This window comes from Glycine soja, chromosome 18, assembly GCF_004193775.1.
Source record: "Glycine soja cultivar W05 chromosome 18, ASM419377v2, whole genome shotgun sequence".
Lineage (NCBI taxonomy): Eukaryota > Viridiplantae > Streptophyta > Magnoliopsida > Fabales > Fabaceae > Glycine > Glycine soja.
The window spans coordinates 24,649,625-24,673,990 of NC_041019.1; the positions used below are offsets into that span (position 1 = coordinate 24,649,625).

General features: G+C 32.6%; 2 protein-coding genes across 3 annotated transcripts; both read left to right on the forward strand.

The window, feature by feature from the left end:
* The first annotated feature begins 4,884 nt into the window (after positions 1–4,884).
* LOC114397122 (chromatin remodeling protein SHL-like) lies at positions 4,885–6,899 on the forward strand. Its single transcript, XM_028359237.1, has 2 exons — positions 4,885–4,944; positions 6,591–6,899. The coding sequence occupies exons 1-2, from the start codon at positions 4,885–4,887 to the stop codon at positions 6,897–6,899; spliced, it is 369 nt and encodes a 122-aa protein (XP_028215038.1).
* Positions 6,900–6,983: 84 nt separating this feature from the next.
* Positions 6,984–15,660, forward strand: LOC114395240 (pyrophosphate-energized vacuolar membrane proton pump-like). 2 transcript variants are annotated; one of them, XM_028356961.1, is made up of 7 exons: positions 6,984–7,629; positions 7,991–8,026; positions 11,512–11,599; positions 11,681–11,801; positions 12,556–12,768; positions 14,950–15,052; positions 15,143–15,660. In XM_028356961.1, the coding sequence occupies exons 1-5, from the start codon at positions 7,378–7,380 to the stop codon at positions 12,647–12,649; spliced, it is 591 nt and encodes a 196-aa protein (XP_028212762.1). In that variant the 5' UTR covers positions 6,984–7,377; the 3' UTR covers positions 12,650–12,768; positions 14,950–15,052; positions 15,143–15,660. The 2 variants fall into 2 exon arrangements, with proteins under 2 accessions (XP_028212762.1, XP_028212763.1); XM_028356962.1 differs by lacking the exons at positions 12,556–12,768; positions 14,950–15,052; positions 15,143–15,660 and having other exon boundaries at positions 11,512–11,568; positions 11,681–11,803.
* Positions 15,661–24,366: the final 8,706 nt, after the last annotated feature.

The window sequence follows — 24,366 nt, forward strand, 5'->3', positions numbered from 1 at the left end:
ATAGTGAAAATTTTGAATTCAAATTTTAATAGCTGTTGTAAATCAGTTTTGGCCACTGGTAATCGATTACATCCTTTGGTAATCGATTACCAGAGAGTAAATTTGTTGAAAAACTTTTTTTAGCTTAAAATTCTTGGCCAAACCTTTTGCTAATCCAATTGGAATTCCCTTCCATTTTAATATCCTTTCTAAGACTCTATAGACTGTCTTGATCATCCATCTTGATTAACTCTAATTGCTTTGTCTTGAGTAAATCTTTGAGAAGCATATGATTCATGTAATCCTTTGGCATCATCAAAACTTTCAGCTTGATCCTTTGTCTACATGTAATTGATTATTTTGAAGAAGTAATCGATTATGTTATCATTTCAATCGATTAAAGTGTTCTTCCGAATATCTGGAAAACTTTCAAGAATTGTGTAATTAATTAGATTCTTGATGTAATCGATTAAAGTGTTCTTGATCACTTCTAGGAACACTCTTAAGAGTAAAGTAATTGATTATGATCACTTGGTAATTGATTAAATCAAAGACTCATGAAAAATCATACTTGGTCTTAACTGAACTGTGTAATCGATTACGATTAACTAGTAATCGATTAAACGGAAACGAGAATCTCTCTCAAGCTACAAACACTTGTGTAATCAATTACGATTATCCTTGTAATAGATTAAAACAGAGAGTTTTGTTCACTGAAGAAGTTTCTAACTTTAGAAACAATCTTCTTTCCTTTATATGATGATGCATAATGTACAAATGAAAATATAGAGACTAAAATGCAACAATCAATACAAATGTCACTCAAAGAGTTGGGCATATAAGAAGACAAAGCTTCTTCAAGCTTCTTCATGTCCCTCCCCTATCTCTAAAAACCCTTAATTCCTAAGTTAGATTCCTAATTCCTTAGTAAACCTAACCTAGAAATCAGAGTTTGCATAGATAATCTCTACAATGCAAAAACCTATTTGTATTCCTAAAATTAGATTCTTACACATTTGCAATTCAGATCTAGAACCAAATTTTTTTTCCAACACAATTTGACTCCTAAAAGCAAGGTTGATCAAGCCTAAGCATGCATCTAAGCAAAGAATTGGAAAATGATCACATAACAAAGAACACAAATAAGAAATTGGAGAATCACATACTTTAAGCTACTTCATTCAATCCAACAACATGGAGTGTAACTACAATGGATGATATTTGGATCCAAAAGAACAGCAAAAATGGAACTTGCAATGGACAAAAAGAGAGAAAATAAAGAGAAAGATGGAGAAAAAGCGCAAATTCTAACAATGGAATTACAAAAAAAAAAGTGACAAAAAGTTTCTATTATGATGTTACAAGCTCTTTTTAATGGGAGTTAAAGCTATAATTTTTATGTCACATCAGACTCTTGCTGAAGCGAGGACAATTCTCACTACAACAAGTCTTCATTCGTTGCAAAGGACACTTTCACTTGAATCTTCATGCTCTTTGGACCAACTTTCGTTGTGGTTACACATGCACTTACTGTGGCAAGTTCTTGATCTAAGACTGAAGATTTGCTATGGTGAGGTGTAAATTTGTTGTGGTGAGTCTTTACACCCTTTCACTTGATATCTAGTCCTATCTTCCTGTGGTGATAGCTCATCTCGTTATGGTGAGTTCACGTTCGTAGCTCCTTATTCCTTTTAACTCAAAATGTTGTTGTAACATCAAAATTTCATATAGAAACATTAAAAACTATCTTTCTTATATTCTAAACTAATTTTATACAACTTTATTCACAAAAGTAACAATTTGTTAACAAACATCCTAAAACTGCTAAGATAATTGCTCGCAAAAACAAAGTGTGAAAAGCAATTATCACTCATTCATATCAAACCCCCCAATACATTGACCATTTGTCATTAATTCATAAATGTAATAATGATCACAATTTGCAATAAAGATACTTGTGATCATAAAAAAAAATATTCAATTTTGCCCATATCATAAGATGGCAATTGTATCAATCAAAGCATATTTGGTAAAACTCAAAACAAGTATTTGCTCTATACGATAGCCAATTCAAAAGCATCATTACTAGTTCGTAGTTACTAAAATATTGTCTAACTCTAATTGTATCATTTTGTTCTCCTCCCTTGACATCATCTAAAAAAGCATAGATTCTAACTTTGATTCATCAAGAGACAAATATGCCATTTCAAGAACTCTAGCACCATAATCTCATCTCTCCTTTTTTTATACCCTTCATCTTTCCTAGACAAAATTCAAAGATTGAAGTGCACATAAACCAAATATTCAACCTTTTTTGGATCTATTTCTCTTTAAAGAATGAGTAAAGGAGTATGTACTCCAATTCCTCTTACAACACGAGAAGAACATAGCTGCACAAGATGATTTAAGACAAGCTTTTGGAGTAGAGGTGTAGAAGATCCATGCATCACCTACCAAGTTTTTGGATCTAATGCCCATTTATACTCAATTAAATCACATGAACCAAAGTCACCCGCACAAGATGAAGAACCTTTTTGTAGCCTCACTAAGTCATACTTCACTATAATGCCTATAAAAAAAATTAGTCGTATTATGATTGAGAATGATCTAAGTCATACTTCATTATTGACAAATTAACATAAAAGGATTGTCGTGGATTTAAAGAATGAGCTATGCAATGAGGTGGGGTACAACTCTCGCTCCACCTTTAATTGAGTATTTCATAAACAACACCATAGAAATTGGATACTTCATTTTCTTGCTTTACCTCATGCCTATAGATGGTTGCCTTCACCTTTTCTATTATAGAATCCCATATTTCATACAACAAATGAAGAGTGGAAGCATCATTGTCACATATTCTAATCATGCTATATATATGATCCATGAAAGAAAGAATGTAATATACTTTATCTCACCATATATCATTCAAAATTATTTCTTTCACATATGCAACTTTTCTAACATCATCTTCTCTATAACTATTCCATTGATCACTAATGACCATATTTTGCAAAAAAAAAAAAAATCAACATTTTGAATCTTTTTAGCATCACTTTCATGGAGGCAAAATGAGTTTCAAAAATTGAAAGAAGTTTAAGATAAGAAAACTCATTAAAAATAACTAATCTCATTGAATGAGACACGATGAAAGTCTTGATAAAACATATGCACCATCAATTACTTCAGTAATCCACCCACATTCACGGAAAACATTTTCATTTCCATCAGCATTCTTTGCAACATATATGTTTTCACTCTAAGGTTCAAAGTATGAACCACACAAGGGATCCAAAAAAAGATGAGGGAATTCAACTTCTAACAATAACCCAACTACTTTACAAACAAGAGCATTATTTGTTATGATTTGGACCATATTTTGTGGTCATGCCTTCTTGTTACACATATTTTATTAATCTAGCCATGTAATGCTTGCCCTTATACTCCTTTGACCCATCAATAGCCTTTAAAAACATTGATCCTTCTTTGAGCATCTACCCAACTATTGGCAACCAGCATAAGTTCTTTTAAAATCCACACTTATTTTATAGGTTGAAGCAACCTCTCAATATGAACCTCTCGTTTTGCAAAAAGCCACTAAGATTCTTGTTAGCAGCAAATGAATAAGAACTAACAAAATATGATTTTCTAGCAAGATGAAATGATAAGCTAGTAGAATAAAACATTCTTGTTATCTCAACTCTAAGTTTATTCCTATCATCAATATTAAATGCATCCTTTATATTGCCATCGTCACTATAGTGCCCATTCTTCTTTTTAGTGGCAATGTTGGTGCCATTAGAGTCCTTTTGTTAGTAGGAAGTGGAATACTTTTGGTCTTTAATATGTTTTCAATGTCTTCACAAATTCTTTTCAAATCAACTAATTATTCAACACTAACTTTAGAATAAATAGAAACTCCTTGACCCAAATTTTTTGTAGATGGGCTTTAACCCTTGAGTATGAACCTTTGACGGGTTTTTCACAAAATTACAAGTCCAACTCTTAATTGTCTTACAAATGGATATGGAATCTAAGCACTTGAAAGCATAGTTGAGACATCCATTCTGAGCATCTCACTTCAGGCTCAATTTTGTCCTTGATCCAAATTGTATTAGACTACAACTTGCACATGAAGGTTGAATATCTTTCTTCAAGCTTTCCATACCCACCAAGAATAACTCAATTGCATTTTTGGAACTCTAGATACATTTTCCTGAGTGAACTCATCTTGCTAATGAAATTCCGTTTTGAATATGTTGCAAAAATGTTGTTCTTCATGCCATGTTCATTGTGCAAATCTTCATGTCTACAAAAATTTTCTTGTTTTTTAGTTGCTAGTTACTTCTCATGGCTTGAAGTTTTTCTCTTCATCCAGTAAGCATGTTGACTTCTTCATTTGAACTTTCAAGCTTATCATCCTTTCTAAGTGACTCGTGACAGCCCTTAGTTTACTTTAATTGTTGCTCTTAATAGAACTTGTCGTTTTTGAGTACACTTAAGCAAACTCATAAGTAGGCATAAACTCAAAAGGCTTATGATTTGTGTTCAAAAGGTTTGTCATAATTAAAACACCAAGGGTTTTGGACTTAACACTTTCAAATCTTTTGAAGCTTTTCACTTGGAAGAAAAGTTTAGACATCCATTTTGAAATTACTTGTTATGTTCTTCTCTTTTTATATGCATCATTTACAGATATGTTGGCTTGCATAACTTTCCTGCCTATGATGTTCTTCTTTGAGAGAGTTCTCTAATTTAGATGGAAAGCCACTGAATGTTCTTCTTATAAGAATAATTTGATGAGATGGCATAACAATCTTGTATTCCAAACATTCTGGTGTGAGCTTGTCATAGCATGTTTTGCTTGTTACTATTTTGATTTCTTTGACCCTCTGAATAGCTAAAATGGATTTTGATGTCTTCATGAGAGTTGTAGAGAGTTATACCCTTGACACTCAGGCACTGGTCTCATGTCATTTGGACCACTATATCATAATAAATGTTCAATGCATTGCAGTTCTATTATATTGTGAGGACAAAATAACATATTTATCTTGATCATCAATTTCCTCCAAGATATAAGCCATATTATCTCATGACTTCTTCATGAAAGATGTATAAATTTATCTTAGCTTCTCTAGCAGTCTTCAAATTACTACAAACATGTCAAGTTGTCCAAGCAGATCAACGTCTGCAACTTCAGGCTCAATTTTGTCCATGATCCATATTGTAATAGACCACAACTTGCATATGTAATTTTAAGATCTTTCTTGAAGCTTTCCATACCCACCAAGAATAGCTCAATTTCATTTCTGGAACCCTAGATACAATGTCTAGAAGAACCCATCTTGTTGCTAAAATTCCATTCTGAGTGTGTTGTAACAATGTTGTTCTTCATGTCATGTTCATCGTGCAGATCTTCATGCCTACAACATTTTTCTTGTTATTTAGTTGCTGACTAATTCTCATGACTTGAAGTTTTCTCTTCATCCAGTGAGCATGTTAACTTCTTCATTGCAATACACAATCAAGGACACTTTGAGTCTTCCTTTGAGCTTTCAAGCCTATCATCATTTCCGAGTGACTCGTGATAGCCTTGAGTTTACTTTAATTTTTGTTCTCTACAAAACTTATCTTTTCTGAATACACTTAAGCAAACTCATCAGTAGGCATAAACTTATAAGGCTTATGATTTGTTTTGAGAGGGTTTGCCATAACTAAAACACAAAGGTACCCAACCTTAGGGTCCTTTGTGATTAAGAGCCTAAGAGAAACCTATCCTTAGCCCAAACTAAACCTATTCTAGCATGCCTTTAGAAATTCATGCATATACTAACAACATGTAAAACACACGAAAAAATTGAGTCAAGGAGAGACACAACCTGAGCAATCACATGCAAGAACCTTTGTTTGAGTGAATGAGTGTCTTCTTAAACTCAAGAGAAATTCACAACTCACTTTTTTTCCATGAGAGCTTTATAAAAACTAAGTCTAGAATTTGTGAGTCGCACACTTATTCTATGCATTTTTTATTATCTCTTTCTTATTTTATTCGTTGTTGTAAAAGTGAGAACACAAGGTGGTTATTTATAGAGAAAACACACTACTACAAACATTGTTTTTACGACGAGCAATCTACGACGGTTCTCGAGAACCTATTTAGTATATGACGCGGTGACAATTTTGTAATTAGAAATACAAATATTTTTTTTACATCGTACATTTTAAGGCGGTTATAAATAATCGTCTTAGAATGGATGGTGGCGGCAATCTTGTAACTACCACAAATTAAGACAACCACGGTGCTGCCCTAGGACCGTCTTTGTATACGATACTTATAATTACCTAAACGGCGTCGCTACTCCCTTACCCATTCTCTCAGCCATCGTTGTTCCTCTCAACCATTCTCTCCCTCACCTAAATGGCTCACGCACCTCAACCTCACGCACCTTACCTAAATTTTGGTTGTTTGTAAACTCTATGCTCTGATTTTGAGAACTACCACTGAGGGTTTTTTTTAACCCTATTTTTTGTTTTTGTTTCATTGTTTGGATTCTGAAATGTTTTTGAGCTGGCTTTGTGGCCTACAACATGATTTGAACCTTTGAAAGACGTCGTACGTGACGAGGATCGAGTGGATCGAAGCCGACGCGCGCAACACCGACGTGAAGATTGACGTCCGGTGGTACTACCGGCCGGAGGAGTCAATCGGCGGCCACCGCCAGTTTCACGGCTCCAAGGAGGTTTTCCTCTCCTATCACTTCGATGTTCAGAGCGCCGACACAGTCAAAGCCAGGTGTACGGTCCACAGCTTCAAGAGCTACACGAAGCTCAATGCTATCGGAAACGACGATTTCTTCTATCGTTTTGAGTACAATTCCTTCACCGGCGCCTTCAATCCTGATAGAGTTGCTATGTGAGTCCATAACTACTCTAATATATCTATATATATATATATATATATTCTGTTATAGTCTCTGTTGCACTAAATTTGAAATATAAATTGTTCCTTTTTGGTAGATTCTCTTATAATCTCTGCTGCACTAAATTCGAAATATAAATTGTTTTTGTTTTTGGTAGAATTTCATTTTGGAATGGAATTTGTGTCTTTATTTTATTCGGTAGCCATATATGATTAGCAATTAATTTAGAGTGTGTTTTGGTTAATGGCTCAGGTTACTGTGACTGTTCTAAAATATGTAGTGCCTAATATGTTATTAGGATTTTTATTTGTTTGTTCAGTTGGAAAATGGTAAGCAATAGCTTTTTGTTAGAATCGAGAAGCTGTGGGATCTTATCTAGATTCTGACTTGTTGATGTAAGTTGTTTAAAATTTTCATTGCAAGTATTTTGGGATCTTATCCAGTAGCTTTTTTTTTTTGTTTTGTTGAAAACGTTATGGGTTTTCTCCTTGCTGCAAATGGTCTTTTGGTTCTTTACATTGCCATCAACTTGTTCAAGATTTACTATGGTGATGATTGGGGTGGTCTTTTTGAGGCCATCACTAGTTATGGTCTTGGTGGGTCTTCTATGGCTTTGTTTGGAAGTGTAGTTGATGGAGGTATCTATACTAAGGTTGCTGATGTTGGTGTTGATCTTGTCCGAAAGGTTGAAAGAAACATCCCCGAAGATGATCCAAGAAATCTAGCTGTAAGAAATATAATCCTGAAACTAGGCCCCCTTATTTGGTTTTTAAACATTCTCTAATTAATTCTTTTGTATTTGTCTGAATAAATTACTGTGTACACAGGTGATTGCTGATAATGTTGGTGATAATGTTGGAAATTCTCAATTAATGTTTTTGTCTTTTTTTTTTTAAGCATTGTTGTTGCTCATGCATTGAAACCAAATTATTCAGTAAGAAGCCACTGTCTATTTGTCTTGCCTTGTACATATTTATTGGCTTTATGCTTTTTTTGGATTAGAAAGATTTTTAATCTAGTTAATTTCTTCCTCCAATTTTAATCATGCAATCAGCTCATTATTATTATTAATTTGGTGTATGTAACAGGTTTATAGCAGTGCCTTGGGGTTGGTGCGTTCCATGGTGTGTACACATTATTCTAAATTATGTTAGTGCACCAGGACCAACATTGCAATATGCAACACAATTTATCATTTAAATGACCTAAAAAAATTTGCTCTATCGAGCTTTCTGAATTATGTTTCACAATGAGTAACCATGTTGTTGTATTGGATTTCACCTCCCTTAAGTACTACTTATAGTGAGTCAACCTATCTTCTATTTATTAGAAGTCAACTATGTCTTCTACTTGAATTGATATATATCATCTGTTATTGTTGTTTCATTACTATGCCAATGGAGTGTTAGTTGATGGAATCATTCATTTAAATACTAACTTAGACAGAACGCAATTTTCACAACTACCATTACCACACCTTAAATTGGATATTTAACTGCACCTCATGTGGGGGCATCGATTGCACCTCATAATGACTGGAAGCGATCAGAATTCCTTTTGGATCATGAAAAGCTTTAGCAGGTAAGATGTGGCTAACAAGTTGAAATGTTTTAATAGGAAAAGTCACATTTAGTATTAAAATCATTGCATAACCTCTCGGATCTAGTGTCACAACTGCGAAATTAAAAAATGGAAAATTTATGTATGTTTTTTCCTCTATAATATAAATGAGAATATTTATTCTTTTTTAAAAAAGTTTACCCTTTACAGAGGTGAAATTCTTCTAAACTAGATTGTATTTTTTGTTTAATATTTATATATTATTTATTATTAATGGGAAGTTTTTTTCTCGATAATAATGGGAAGATTTTTATATTGGATCATTAAATAAATAGGAATTATTTTGTATATAATTTTCAAATAATTATTATAAAATTAAACTATTTTTAAATATATGATAATTTATTATTAAACACAATATATTAATTATTAGTTTTCGAATTAGATTTACTATTTTTATGGGGTTTAGCAATTTAATACATATTTACCTATTTTATGGCCCTTGAATTGCTCTTTTTTCACAATTATGATTTTTATTATTTGATTTGTGATAATGAGGGTTTTAAAAAATTGTTTATCTTTTTGTTTTCTTTTAAGAAGTTCATTTAAAAATTAATAACGAACACTATTGTTGAAAATTACGATAAAAATCAATTAAAAACATTAAGTATTATATATTTGATTGTGATAAAAAAAATATTATATATTTGGTATATTTTTAAACTTTTTTAGCATATCAAAGATTAAAGATACGGCATTTCCCTTATTTTAATTATTATTTTAATGTTGTTGTTGAAGTATTTATTTTGAGCTTTACCGTATTTTCCCATTAAAATTTTCCAACTTTCAAGTTTCAATTCAAGCAGCTTTGGAAAACCCAACCAGCCAACAGGTTTTTTTCAACTATTGAAATTTCCAAGTTGTTTTAAATTTCTGGAGCAAACGGTTTTTCACTTTTTTCTGCTCTTTTTCCTTTTTTCTGTGTTTTTTTTGTTTATTTATTTATTTCATTTTCACTTTCTGGGTTGAGTGAGCAAGTTAACTTCTGGAGGGAACTGAAAAGAAGTCTTTATAAAAGATTACACCTTTAGAAGAGTCTTGTATTCTGAGCAGTATTCAGAGTTTGATGTTGGTATGTAAAAAATAAGTTTTTTTTATATATATTTTTGTGTAGTTAATTTTTCCTTGAGTTTCAGCTTCTTGTCTTTTAAAAGTTTAGGTAACTGCTGGATACGAAGCAGGTTTATGCACAAGGGTGTTTTTTTTTTTTTTGCTCCTTTAGAAAAGCCTTTAGTATTTTTGGTTGCTTTTGCTCTGCTCAAAGTTCAAGGTCAAGAAATATTTGAATCAAATGAGTGGCTTTTTGACAAAATTTATGAGAGTTTGAATTTGCTATTTTTAAGCATTTTTCAAAATTTTCTTACCAAAGTATGTTTTGAGGTTGTAATAATATGGCAAAACATTTTTCTATTTTTGTATTTATTTGATTGTCTTTCTTTTAGTCCTTTTTGTTATGAATCAAATTTCTGGTTTCAGTACTAGAAAGTTGAAAACTTGATAACTGAGCAAGTACCCATTTTTCAGAGATGGAAACAGAAGGGAAAAAAAATTAACTTTGTTAGAAGATAACTGCATTTCTTCCTCGTATGATTTTCTACTCAAACCCTAGAGTGTTGTGATCAATGATTTTTGCAATTTAGTGCAAAGTTAAAAGTTTTAAATGGATCAGCTAATTCAGCTAAACAACTTAAAAAAATCCAAAGTTTGTGTCTTTGTTTTCTTTCTTCCTAGTATCTGGGAATCCTTTGATGAGTTTTCATTTTGGTTTCCTTGCATGTTTAAGAAGATTCAAATTTTTGGTTTTGCTAAAATACTCAAATTTTTGTTATGGCATGTTTTCTAATGAATCATTTTTCTTTTTGAGTACATTGTTTGTTGATTTGTGGCTTGTAGATGTTGGTTTGATTGTGGACTTAGGAGTGAGTAGTTTGATATATGCGCATGGAAGGAAGAGAAGGCTTCAATTCTGGGGTTACAGTGATAGGGGCAGAAGCTCCATCAGCCTATCATATGGCACCAAGGAGTGAAGCTCCAAGTCAGGTTCCTCCTCCTGTTCCTAAAGCAACAGCTGGAGCTATTGGTGTCTCACCTGTGAGTGTGGAATTGGATGGAACAACAGCTAAGAAGAAATATGATTCTATTTTAGCAAGGGAGTGTTGAATTGTGGTCTGCAACCACAATTTGTGGTTGCAATACCACATCAGCTGCACTTTGTCTGCCATTTTTCCTCTCTCACAATTTTATGAGGTTTTGGAAGTTTTTGCTACTACGACAATGATGACAATTAAAACCTTGAATTTAACATTTGTTCCCAAAATATATCATTTTATTGATTTATTGTAATAACTTTTCTACTAACTCCACTTAACATAGGAAAATACCAACATAATAATTGGTTTTTGTTTAATTTTGCTCAAACTAAGATAATTCATAATATATGTAGCCTGGGACAAATGTATGACTACTTTTTGTAGATATTATTATATTATGAGTAGTACTTGTTGAAATTATTAATTACTATAAGTTTCTACTAATTTCTGTTAATATCTATTGTTGGTCCTATCTGCTAGTGGTGTAATTTCAAATGTTACACTTTGCCAGCCTGATTCTTCTGGGGAACCTTAACCTACGAGGTGCTGCTGTAAATAATCTCATCAGTACATGTTTTATTTTATAATTTTTTAACTTGTCTTTTTTGTAGTTACATTTTCAATTTGTTTGAAATTTTCCTTGTCATGTTTTAAATGCTTGATGAGAAGTCCTTGTCATGCATTGATATTCTTGTCATGGCTGCTAGAGATGCAGTTTTTTTGTAAGATATTCAACTTAAATAATACATTACTATTTTCTTTGTAACTAATTTCCCTCTTTCTCTTTTGTGGTGCAAGGAGATTGTCAAGCCACCTCAATTCTCTTCCAACATAACCTTCCCCATCTCTCTATTCAAATTAAATCAATTTTGTCTAATTTCATGCTTTAAATTTGGCAGCCTGGCCCGAGGGAACATGTACTTCAGTGCTTCATTAGGCGCAACGGTGTCTCAAAGGCATATTATATGTTTCTCTGTTTATCTAGTGGTTAGTACTTAGTTAATACTACTCGAGCTTATATTTTTTTTCTTCTTTTTGAGGCTTTGTTTGTGTTATTGTTAATTACAGCACTAGTAGCTGATGATGGCAAGTTCATTACCATTACCCTATCTCAGCATTTCAAGCATTTGCAATCTGCCTCAGCAGCTTCGCTACCACAGTTGCTTGCGAATGATGCATATTTGAACAGGTATTCATCTGAAAACTCAAACATTCTAAAATTAGAAACTATCTTTGGACAAGAAATGGATAGAGAGAAAGCAAATGAGTGGCCACAGAAGTAAGAAAGCTTAGATTAGTTCATTAACTATTTTTCCTTTTATATTAATCACATGAACATTTTGTTACTGTTGTTGGTTTCCAACTATGTTGATAACTTCTTGATAATCCCATTTCCTTTAAAAATCAAACAAGAAATATAATTTTTCTGGATGATGGTTTGTTGAGTGCTTAGTTTTGCCTAAGTTATAAAATATACATGTGGATTAGAGAGGTGTAGTATACATGTAACAAGTAATATTATAAGGTGTAGTATCTACATATATATCATTATTCTTTAATGTGGATTGAGCAAAAACCTTGACACATTCTTAGAAGGAAAATGGTGCATGACAACTATGTCATCCTATTTTTACACTTTTAGAGAGATAGAAACATGATCCGGTAAGAAAAAGGGTAGAGAAAAAAATAATTACGAGTGTCAATTAGGCATACATACTTTGCAGATGTTCATGTATTATTACTCATACTCATGTAGTAGTGATACCTGATTTTCTTACATCCAAATAGTGTAAATACTCTATCTCATTTTTTCTTTATCTTTCTCTTATGATCACATTGCCTAACCAATCATATCAATTACTTGTCACTATTCTTTTCTCATCTTGGGTATCTCGTTGGTTGTCCAAGGAATTTTTATCCCTATAGTAATTTGTTTTCATCAGGTCACATCATCATACGAAAACAATCTTCATCATATGGAGAACATATCAATTGGTAATTTCGCCTTCACAACTCGAGAGAGTGGAAACTACTTAGCATGCTTCTGGATGGGTCATAGTGAATGAGCTGGTGGAGACGTTAGTGTGAACCTTGATTGGAAAACTGGAATTGCAGCCAAGGATTGGGATTCGGTTGCTAAAAAAGAAAAGATTGAGGTAATTAAACATTTCATCAGTATTAATAATCTATTGATATGCCTGATGTTTTCATCTAGAATTTTTTTAGTTCTACCTCACAAGAGTTATACCATAAAAAATATACTTGAAAGGCCTATTGATTATTATAGAATGAGTCTCAAAGCTGTTTTTATAAAGAATTCCATGATTTGTAATTTAGTACTTCCTTGAATTGAAGTCTACCTCTCTTCTTTCATTAACTTTATAATCCTCTATTTTGCTGATGGTCTTGGGTTATACCATGTCCTTGGGTGTGTGCATTGTAGTTTTAGTTCTGCAGTTGTTGCATTTGAAGCGATACTTTCCACAAGAAAAAGCTTATCTAGATGGTGCTAGTGTTGATTTAATTTTAAAGTAGGAATTTTATAACTTAGGCATTTTATGAGCTTTGCGTTCTTAGTTACACTACTAAAAAAAGTGCATTTTTATGATTTATACAACTTTACTACACCGTTGCAACATATTTCTTGTCCTCCTGAGATGAAGAAAGGCGGCATCGATCCAAACCAAAAATTAGATTCAAATTAGGGTTTATATAATAAGTGTTTATTGCTGAAATTTACTATTTTCATTTCTGAAATTTGACCAGTGTTTATAAAATAAGTGTCATAGGAGATATTAGGTTTAATTATATTTGAATATTGTTATTGTCGTTCATGAACAAAAAAGCAAAAGAATAAAAAAAATAGTAAATCTACATCGGTTATTCCAAAAATCGATGTAGTATCCTGACAATTCTACATCGGTTACAATCAAAACCGATGTAGAATTCTTTATCAAGGGGTATCCTTCTACGACGTGTCACCAAAACTCGATGTAGTATCATAGCCATTCTACATCGGTTATTAGCACAACCGATGTAGAAATGTGGAATTCAAAGACGGGTTTAGAGATCAGCCCGTCGTAGAATGAAGAGAATCTACATCGGTCCTCTTAATAATCGATGTAAAAAGGTCAGGATGCTACATCGAGTTTGGGCTGAAACCCGTCTTTGAACACTACCCATTCTAAGACGGTCCGTTAACCATCGTAGTAGGACGACGTATTTTCTACATCGCCGGCTACGATGACGCGTCAAAACCGATGTAGAAAGACTTGTAGAACCGATGTAAAAAGCTTACTTTGTATTAGTGATAATTATAACCGCCTGTAATTGATTAAATATTCAATGTAATCGATTATTTTGAATAAGTAATCGATTATATTATCATTTTAATCGATTAAAGTGTGTTTCCCAATATCTAGAAAACTTTCAAGAATAATGTAATTGATTAGATTCTTGATGTAATCGATTAAAGTGTTTTCGATCACTTCTTCGAACACTTTTAAAAGTGAAGTAATCGATTATGATCATATGGTAATCAATTAAAGCAAAGACTCATGAAAACCAGACATGGTCTCAACTGAACTATGTAATCGATTAAGATTAATTGGTAATTGATTAAACCAAAACAAGAATCTCTCTGCAAGCTATGAACACTTGTTTAATTGATTATGATTAGCCTTGTTATCGATTAAAACAAAGAGTTTTATGCACTGAAGAAGTTCCTAACTTTAGAAACAATATTTTTTCCTCTATATGATGATGCATGATGTACATATGAAAATATAGAGACTAAGATGTAACAATCAATACAAATGTCAGTCAAAGAGTTAGGCATGTAAAAAGACAAAACTTCTTCAAGCTCCAAAGCTTCTTCATGTTACACCCCCTATCTTTAACATCTTCTATAATATTTTTTATATGTGTATATATGTATGTATGTATGTATATATATATATATATATATATATATATATGATTCCCTATTATTCAATGTTAGTGATTTGATTTTGAATTTAATGCTTGAGATGAATCGACCGCTCATTTCATGATTCAAGGTTTGGATTCTAACTGGGAAGTGTTATCGAAATGTCGATCTAAACCAAGTCACTCGATGGTTATAATTACTAGGAATAGAGTTAGAATTATTGGTTGTCAAGATTATTGATTTTAAGGTTGGGGTTTTGAGTTGATGATCAAGGTACTGGTTGTTGATCTTAAATCCATAGAATTTTCATAGTTAAGGAATTAACATGAAATGAACCATTGAATCCAATAAAATTGAATATAAAGGAATCATGTATGTGTAAACTAATGATTGCAAGATTGTTAAATAGGTGAAATCCGATCCCAATGCATCGAGGTCTTTATGGATGATTTCTCCATTTTTGGAAGCTCGTTTGATGTGTGCTTGTCCAACCTTGAAATTGTGCTAAAAAGGTGTGTTGATACAAATCTCATTCTCAATTGGGAGAAATGTCATTTTATTGTGACTAAAGGGATTGTTCTTGGCCATAAAATATCATCAAGGGGCATTGAAGTGGATAAAGATAAAGTGGATATTATTGAAAATTTGCCTCCACCAATGAATGTAAAAGGAATCAGGAGTTTTCTCGGTCGAGCGGGCTAGATGCTTCATCAAAGACTTCTCAAAGATAGCTAATCCATTAAGCAACCTTCTCAATAAGGACACACAATTTAATTTTGATGTAGAATGTTTAAATGTGTTTAATCATTTGAAGTCTAGTTTAGTTTCTGCTCAAATAATCATTGCACATGATTGGCCATTACATTTTGAACTTATGTGTGATGCAAGTGATTATGTAGTGAGAGTTGTACTAGGCCAAAGAAAGAATAAAATTTTTCATCCCATAGGCTAGCAAGGTGCTGCATGAACACCAAGGGAATTATGCCACTACTGAGAAAGAGTTTCTAGCCATAGTGGATGCCTTGGAAAAGTTTAAATCTTATCTGATTGGCTAAAAAGTGATACTATATACTGACCATCAAGTATTTGTTAAATAAATCAGATTCCAAACCTAGACTTATTCGTTGGGTTTTACTGTTGCGGGAGTTTGATTTGGCAATGATTATATAATCCTTATGTGAATCAATTTCAAGCCTTTATAATATATAAATAATATGGCAAAGATACTAACACCAATTCAAGATTAGTCATTGTCCTTAATTTCCTTATTACTATCTATTTGCATTTACTATGTATTTGCGTATAAAATCAACAAAACAATATCCAATCAATGTCTACCTTTGGCATATCTGATTTATGCACAAGGATAACAAATATGCAATCCCGAGAATTTGTGAATGATTAGAAACAAATTGCTGCAACACTAAAATATCTCATATAATAAAATACTCAGGCCATTTTAGAAATTATGCTAATTAGAAAAGGTCCCAATTTCTAGGGTTCACACTCAACACAAAAACACATCAATTTCACTTTAATTTTGCATCGAGACATCAATTGGTCCATCAAACACAGTCAATTCATGATTAAAAGCATAAGAACAAAATTGGTTTTCATAAAACAACCCAAAATTGATCCTCTAAGGATTCCTACGCATGTTCATTCCAATCCCCAAGCATGAGTAACTCATCTCTTACCTCTAAGCGAGCTCACGTGTGTAGTTCAGTAGCGATAGCGGCGTCTCTAGTGGTTTTCTAAGATTCTTCAAGCTTTTTTTCTGGTTGTTCTACTAGGGTTTTCAAGTGTTAGAGAGAAGGAGAAGGGATTGGATCCTTAATTTCACTGTCTCCGTGGGAGGGGCATTTGTCTCTCTATACACATTATTGTGTAAATCCCAACAGTGTCAATGTGAAAAAATGAGTTCTGAAGGTGGTGTCCAAATTTCACGACAAGCCAACGGTTAATGAGTTCGGGATCATAGTTTTACTGGGACAAGTTTGGGTGTATGCGGGAAAAAGAGAGGGTTTGGGAGAGTAAGAAGGAAAAACGAATTTGAGAGGAAGAGAGAGCATAAAGACGTATCATAAATGTAAAAACAAACATAATATGTCTCTATTTATAGCTAGGGTACTCTCAGCCTATTATTTACTTTATTTTTCTTTATTTTATTATTTTATAAAAAGGAACTCTATTTTACTTTTTCATTGAATTAATAACCAACTAAAACATCCATTCATTTTCTAAAACATCATTTTACTCTTATTTATTTAATTTCTAAAAAAACTATATTAATATTTAAATAAAACTCTTTCTATTTATTTGATGAAAAGCGGGGTGTTACAGAGAACAAAGCCTTTGACCCTTCTTTCGTAGTTTCTTCAAGGTAACCGTGTTTTTTATGCCTTCTCCTGGTTAGTTTGGGCTTCTCTTAGTTTCTTTTGTGATTTGGGTACCGTTATTGGATGTTTTCACACTTCCTTTGAAAAACCTTTAAAAATGAGACGTTGTAAAAGTTGCCTTTTTATAAAATTGATTTTGTTGTTGGGACCTTCGTTGAACCCCGGTCACATTGGCGTGACCGGAATTTCAAAATGACGTCTTTTTTATGTGGACTCCAAAAACACCATTTTAGTCCCTTTTAAATTTTAGTGGGTATTTGACCCAAATTTTAACCTTATCTTTGAAATCTATACTAAATTGTCTTCGATTTGGTATATAAAGCTCTACATTTGAACTAACAGACATGAACCTAAGAGATCTCAAAACAACAACGCAAGGAACTAATGGGAGAATATAGATAGGTGAGGGGATTTTATGGTTAGTTTATAGGTTTTAATACCATAGTTGGGGTCAGGGAACCCAATTATGGGGATGTATGTCTGTCCATGTTGCATGTTGGTTTTCAAGAAAATTTGTGTTTTAAACTAATGGGATGCAATATATTTGCTATTGATGAATGAAATTATGAATGACGTTGTTGTAATGATTGGAATTTTTGGGAAAGGTCTTAATTACAAAGGAGACTCTACCCAAAATTTTATATGTGTTCTTTTGTTTACCTCTTTATCAAACTTTAAATAGGCATAAGAGTTTGTTTTGTATTCCATAGTCCTCCTCTTTAATTTAGAATTTTCCCTAAAATATCAGTCTCATTATATTATGAATTATTATATGTGATGTATGTTGTCTGAAGACCTGGGGAATGTGAATCCTAGGCATGAGATATATGTATATATGTAGAATGCGATTGTTTGTGATGTTGATGATATTGAAATGAGATGTTGTGGATGTTGATAATATTGAAATGAGATGTTGTGGATGTTGATGATGATATTGAGATGAGATGATGTTGATGTTAATGATGACATTGAGATGAGATGATGTTGATGATGTCATTGAGATGAATGCATGTTGTGTATGTACATGGGGGGGTGCAATGACCTGTCTAAGTATCCTTGGAGAGAGAAGGGGATTTGGTTTAAAAATTATAAGCATCTTGAAGAGGGAAAGGGATTGTTTAAAATTTTTAACTATTCAAAGTTAGTGCATTGATGGTGCCCTTGTTTCATACTGCATAATTGTGTGGAAATAGTATAAACTTTTTCGATAAGTACTTGTGGTTTTTCATGAGGAAACATGTTGGTTCTTGGGTGGCATATCACTCGATTTGAAACTCCCTTGAGACTCATGCTAATCAACATGGGGGGAGTGGTCTGTGCAGGACAGGGTGATCTCAACAGTTGCTGCCTAGTTTTTGATGGAAGCTTGCTTGTGGGGCTTCTATGGAGGCTGGATCTTTGAGCTTCAATGAGGTCCTTTAATGGTGATTTTCCACCATGGAGATGCAGCGGAAGACAAAGGAGAAGAGGTGAGAGGAGGCGCCATCCACTAGGGAATAAGCCATGGAAGAAGGAGCTTCACCACCAAGATGAGCCTTGGATAAGAAGCTTGGAGAGGGTGCTTCAATGGAGGAAAAGAAAGAGGGAGAAAAAGAGAGAGGGGGGAGCACGAAATTGAAGGAAAAAAAGGGAGAGAAGTTGAACTTTGAGTTGTGTCTCACAAGACTCTCATTCATCAAAGTTACAATAAGTGTTACACATGCTTCTATTTATAGACTAGGTAGCTTCCTTGAGAAGCTTTCTTGAGAAGCTTCTTTGAGAAAACTTCCTTGAGAAGCTAGAGCTTAGCTACACACCCCCTATAATAGCTAAGCTCACCCCCATGACAAAAAAAACATGAAAATACAAAAAAAGTCCTTACTACAAAGACTACTCAAAATTCCCCAAAATACAAGGCTAAAACCCTATACTACTAGAATGGCCAAAATACAACGCCAAACGAAGGAAAAACCTATTCTAATATTTACAAAGATAAGCGGGCTCATGAGAACCCTAGGGCCTACCCTTGGATCTCTAGCCCAATCAACTTGGAGTCTTCTACCCAATGCCCTTGCGGGATAGGATTGCATCAGTTTTCCTAAGTGAAAGTGTCATGAGGACACGCTTAGGTTATTTCTTGTGAATGGTGTTACATTGCATTTGAGAGTTGAGTTAGGTGCATGCATCATTCTGAGCATAATTGATTTGAATTGTTGAAAATTTGATGACTAGTTCGTTGTGTGTATGTAGAGTTGATGTATTATTGAGAATTAATGTGATTATTCATTATTGTTTTCTTTCTAATCATTGTCATCTGATAATTTTTTATCTTTTACCATAAACTCACCCTTGCAATTTTGTACCGTATGGTTGGTGCCTGTGATGATCTCAAACTGTCATTCGTAGGAGCAGATGAGTAGTAGTAGGTGTCTTGGAGGGAAGTCTTTTGTTGGAGCCGCCAAGCTGATGTGATAAAGTTAGAGTTTATTTTGGGAGAGAGTTGTGTTTTGTTATCAACTCTTAATTAGTTCTTTTTTATTGGATATGTAAAGTCCAGGTTTAGATACATGTAAAAACTGAGTTATACCTTGACATGTGAATGATGTATAGTGGTTCTATATATAAATATATATTTACGTATTTTTCCATTATTTGGTGGACATATATCGCAAAAACATTTACCACCATTTTCATAATTAAATTAATAGAACTTTCACTTAAAATTGAAATGTCACATTTTAGAGTTAGTGATATCATAGCGACAAGGCGGGTTGTTACACTGTAGGTGTGACAAATGAACCAATTTTCCTATTTCCTATTTGCAAAATCATCCTCAAGATCTAATAATTTCTTATTAGATGTTAGTCCATCATTAAATTTGACATGGATGGGTTCTTCCACAACCAAAGTCCTTGTATTAAACACTCTGTAGGCTTTAGATGTATCATAACACCCTAGGAAAATTTCTTACCTTTGAGTCTAACTTAGCAAGTTGATCTTTGGAGTTAAGGATAAAACACTCACATCCAAAACGATGAAAGTAAGATATATTGGGTCTCCTTCCTCTCCATAGTTCATAAGGAATTTTTTTTATCAATGTTCTTATCAATATTCTATTTTAAACATAACAAGTTGTGTTTACTACTTCTTCCTATAAGTGCTTAGGAAATGAGTTTTTGCAAAGCATGGTCCTAGCCATTTCTTGTAGTGTTCTATTTTCCTTTCAACTACCCAATTTTGTTGAGGTGTTCTTGGTGAAGAGAAGTTGTGGAAAATACCATTATTTTCATAGAAGGATCTAAAATCATCATGTTTAAACTCAATCCCATGGTCACTTATGATAGAAGATATACAAAAACTTTTTTCTTTTGAATTCTCAGAATATTTCAAAGACCTTAAAAGACTCATGTATATCTTGAATAGTCATCAACTAACAAAGTCATATTTCTTTCCTCCCAGGATCAATATTCTAGTTGGTCCAAATAGATCCATATGCAACAGCTATAATGTTCTGGAAGTGAAACCATCATCTTTAGATTTGAAAGAGATTTTGATCTATTCCCTTGTTAACATGTTTCACAGAGAAAATGGGTTTTGAAATATGTTTTAGATTGACATGCCCAAGTTTCTTATGCCAAATCCATCTCTCATGTTCTCTAGACAGTAGACACCTTACCTTCTGTTTACTAAGACCTATCAGATCAACTCACACAAGTAGTTGTGTCATATGGCAGTGAAGAAAGACTTTCCATCTTCTATCTTAACTATACATTGGTCTTTGTTGAAGGACACAGTATAACCACTTCCGCAAAATTGACTTATGCTCAATATTATACTTTAGACCTTCAACATACAAGACGTTGTTTATGGAAGTTAGAGAAGGAATACTAGTTTTACATGTACCGATGATCTTTCCTTTACCCATGCCTCCAAAGGCAACAATTCCTCCTTCAACTAGCTTTAGGTCGAGGAACATGTGTCATTAGCAGTCACTGTCCACGTACCAGCTTAAACCCTAGTCTTTTCCTTCCAAGGATATCTCAACATTTTCATTTGTGTTGGCCATCAGATAGATGTTAACTTGTTCATCGTCTGAGCTACTACTTTTCTCACTATCTGAGTCATCCCAGATGACCATCAAACTTTTTTTTTTCTTGTGACTAGAATATCTTTTTTTCTTCAATTGGGGACACTCAACTTTCATATGTTTAGGTTTTCTACATTCAAAGCAGATGATTTTGTTGGTCTCCTCTTTGTATTTCTTTTTAAATCTAGTGTCTTTTGTTTTGGAGAAGTGTTGAAACTTTCCTTTCATTTCCAACATTTGTTTGAACTTTTCGGACATCAAATCCATTTCATCATTTGTGGATCCTCCAAAATTATTGTCTGAGCCATCAAACTCAAACATCTTCACTCTAAGAGCTTTAAAGGAGCTCTTATTTTCTTTTATTTTGTAGCTAATCTCTCCAAACTTAAGGGCAGTAAAATCTTTCTTTGGTAGATGATCTCTTTTTTGAAGATGAACTTCAAGAACTCTTAGGATACCCAACAGTTCATCCCATGCAAGAGTTATCAAATTTCTATCTTCTTGGATGTATATTGTTTTTGGTTCCCACACCATGGGAAAGTTATATAGAGCTTTCAAGTTTATTTGAGCTTTGGTGAAGGTGTGTCCAGAGATTGAAGTCCATTTATAAGCACTTGAAGTCTTCCAAACTTATCATCCATAGATTCTCCTTATTTCATGGAGAAACTCTCATAGTGCCTCGGCAGATTGGCAGCTTTTTTGAGTTGAATATCTTTTGTACCTTCATAATTGATGCTTAGTGAATCCTAGATCTCTTTGGCTATTTTCAATATGCAGATCTTGTTGTACTCATTCCTAGACAGAGCACATGTCAAAGTATTTAGCTCCATTGTAGCAAAGTTAGTGTATGTCCATTCTACTTCTTGCTAGGAATGGGTATGTATTTATTTGTAATGATCATCTAGAGTCTGTTATGAGTGGACTTGATGTACATCTCCATTTTGTCCTTCTAATAAGGATAGTCTTCTCATGTGAAGCTTGGGGGTCTTGTGAGGGATTCTCCCTCAGCAATGAACTGACAGTTGTTGGTGTTATCTATTATCAGGATCTTTTCTTCTAGACACTATCAGGTGATCAACCCTTAGAGACTAAGCTCTTATACCAAACTGTAAAAGCAAATATCACAAGAAGGGGCCTAAATTGTGATTTTAAGAATTTTTAAAGCCTTTTTTTGTGAAAACAAAGTTATCGTGTAAAGTATAACTTTATAATACAGATAACAAATTTTCACAAATGCAAGTTCAAACGATAGGAACAAATTTTGCAAAATTGAAAGAGTTTTCAAACAAAATCAAATTCAAAACCTAGGTCAGTTTAAAACAAAAAAGAAATAGAAAGCATATAAGACACATAGATATTTGTATTAGTTCGTCTCTATCATTGATATTACATCTAGTTCTTGGCTAACCACCAACTTTCACTAACTTCCCAAAGTTATAAGTATTTTTCACTACCATTTCCAACTCTTACAACAAACTTATCACCAAGCTTCAACAACTCAGTATTCTTTGTCCTATCAAGCCATTGTTGGCTCTAAACAAACCAAAAGATTTGTGGTTTGTTTGCACACTAACTAACTCTTAATTGTCTTAAATATGATTATGAAATCTAAGCACCTAGCCTTTTCTCTCAAGGCGTTCAAGGTGTTCTGAGAGCTTTTTCAAACTTTACAAGAATGTACAGAGAACTTACTTTTTACAAAAGAATTTGAATGTCAGCGAATAGGTTCGTAACCCATATCTTCAATGCTTCAGGTATTTATAGGCTTCTTCTTCAAGTGTTTGTGCTCTCTAAACAAATATAATTCTTCTCTTGAGCTTTCGTCTGATGTTTATGATCGTTGGAGCATTAAATGCACGTACTTCTTCATGCTAGAAAACCACTATGGTTGGCTTTCATGTTGAACACTATAGTAGAAAACCACTTCCTTTGAGTAAAAGTAGGTCTGTCGCCACAAAGTTCGTCTTTTGATGTCATTTGGCAACAATCAAATCTTGAACTTCATTTATTCTTCATAGGATTTGACAGATCTTAGGAGAATGTCTTATGAGACAATTCCTGTAAAATATATCTTTAATGTTGTATCAGATCATGACATGAGCTTGCTTTCGTCTGAACCCTTAGACACGAGTTTATGAAACATAGTTTGATAATGCATAAGACGTAATTTTTAACCATTGTATTTGTTTACATTTAATCAAAATAATTAAGGGTCTTAATTCATCTTAAGACACAAATGTCTTTTGACTTAACAAGTATACATAAACATAACAAATAATCATCTCATAATTAATTAATTAATCAATTGTGAGCACTTAAATTAAATTTAATTACTTTTATAATTTAATTAAAATACTTAATCAAGCATTATGAAAATTAGTTTTACAATATTCGTTAGAAATTTTTTCCTTGCTTTAAAAATGTGAGCATTGGTGTGTTTAATGGAACAATAAATCTAAAATATATTTTAACTGTTCAAAAATATTTATTTGTTGAAAAATTTAATTTTTAAAAATAAGCCTTTCCAATACAATACACAAACTAGTTTAGTTAATGGAGAAAACACATTTCTAAAAAAAATCTCAATATTTGCCAAGAGAAAAATGATTTTGACTATTACTAATTGAAAACATCTTCCTTTTGCAATAAGATTTAAGGATGTTTATAATTTAACTCGTCAAAATTAAATTGAATAAACAAAAAAATAATTGAAGAAACTAAGAAAATGTTTGATTTCCTTATTACTTTTATTTTCAAAATTATTTTCTAAAATAAATTTATGTTACTTCGTAATTAACTTCTCATCTAAAATTTATAACTTTTTTTTTTGTTTTAAAAACTAATTATGGCCCTAGCTCAATGTTGCATGTGACGAAAAACAAGTTTGATTCAAATTGATTTCACACCTAAAAGTTCTCATTAAATTAGATCAAATGTGAAATCAATCTAAATCAAACTTAAACAGACATGGATAATTTCATTTATAAAATCACACGCAATTCGTATTTGTACAAGTAAAAATGTATGAAACTACTGTGTTCTTCACAATTACATTAACTTAATTACTTCCAATTAAAGTTTACCAATTTAGTTATTTATTTTTAAGAAAAATATTTTATTAATTATATTTATAATTTATATATTCTTTAAATTATTCTTTTTTATTTACGTTTTTAGATTTATTTAATATAATCACGTTTGAAAACTGTTATCAAAACTAATTCATTAATCTACTTCAATCTAAACTGCGTTAATCAGATTTATTAACTTAAATTTGATATTATATTCAATCCAAACTATATTACAATTTACCTTTTATATGATCAGATCAAATAATTTTACCTAAATATCAATCCAAATC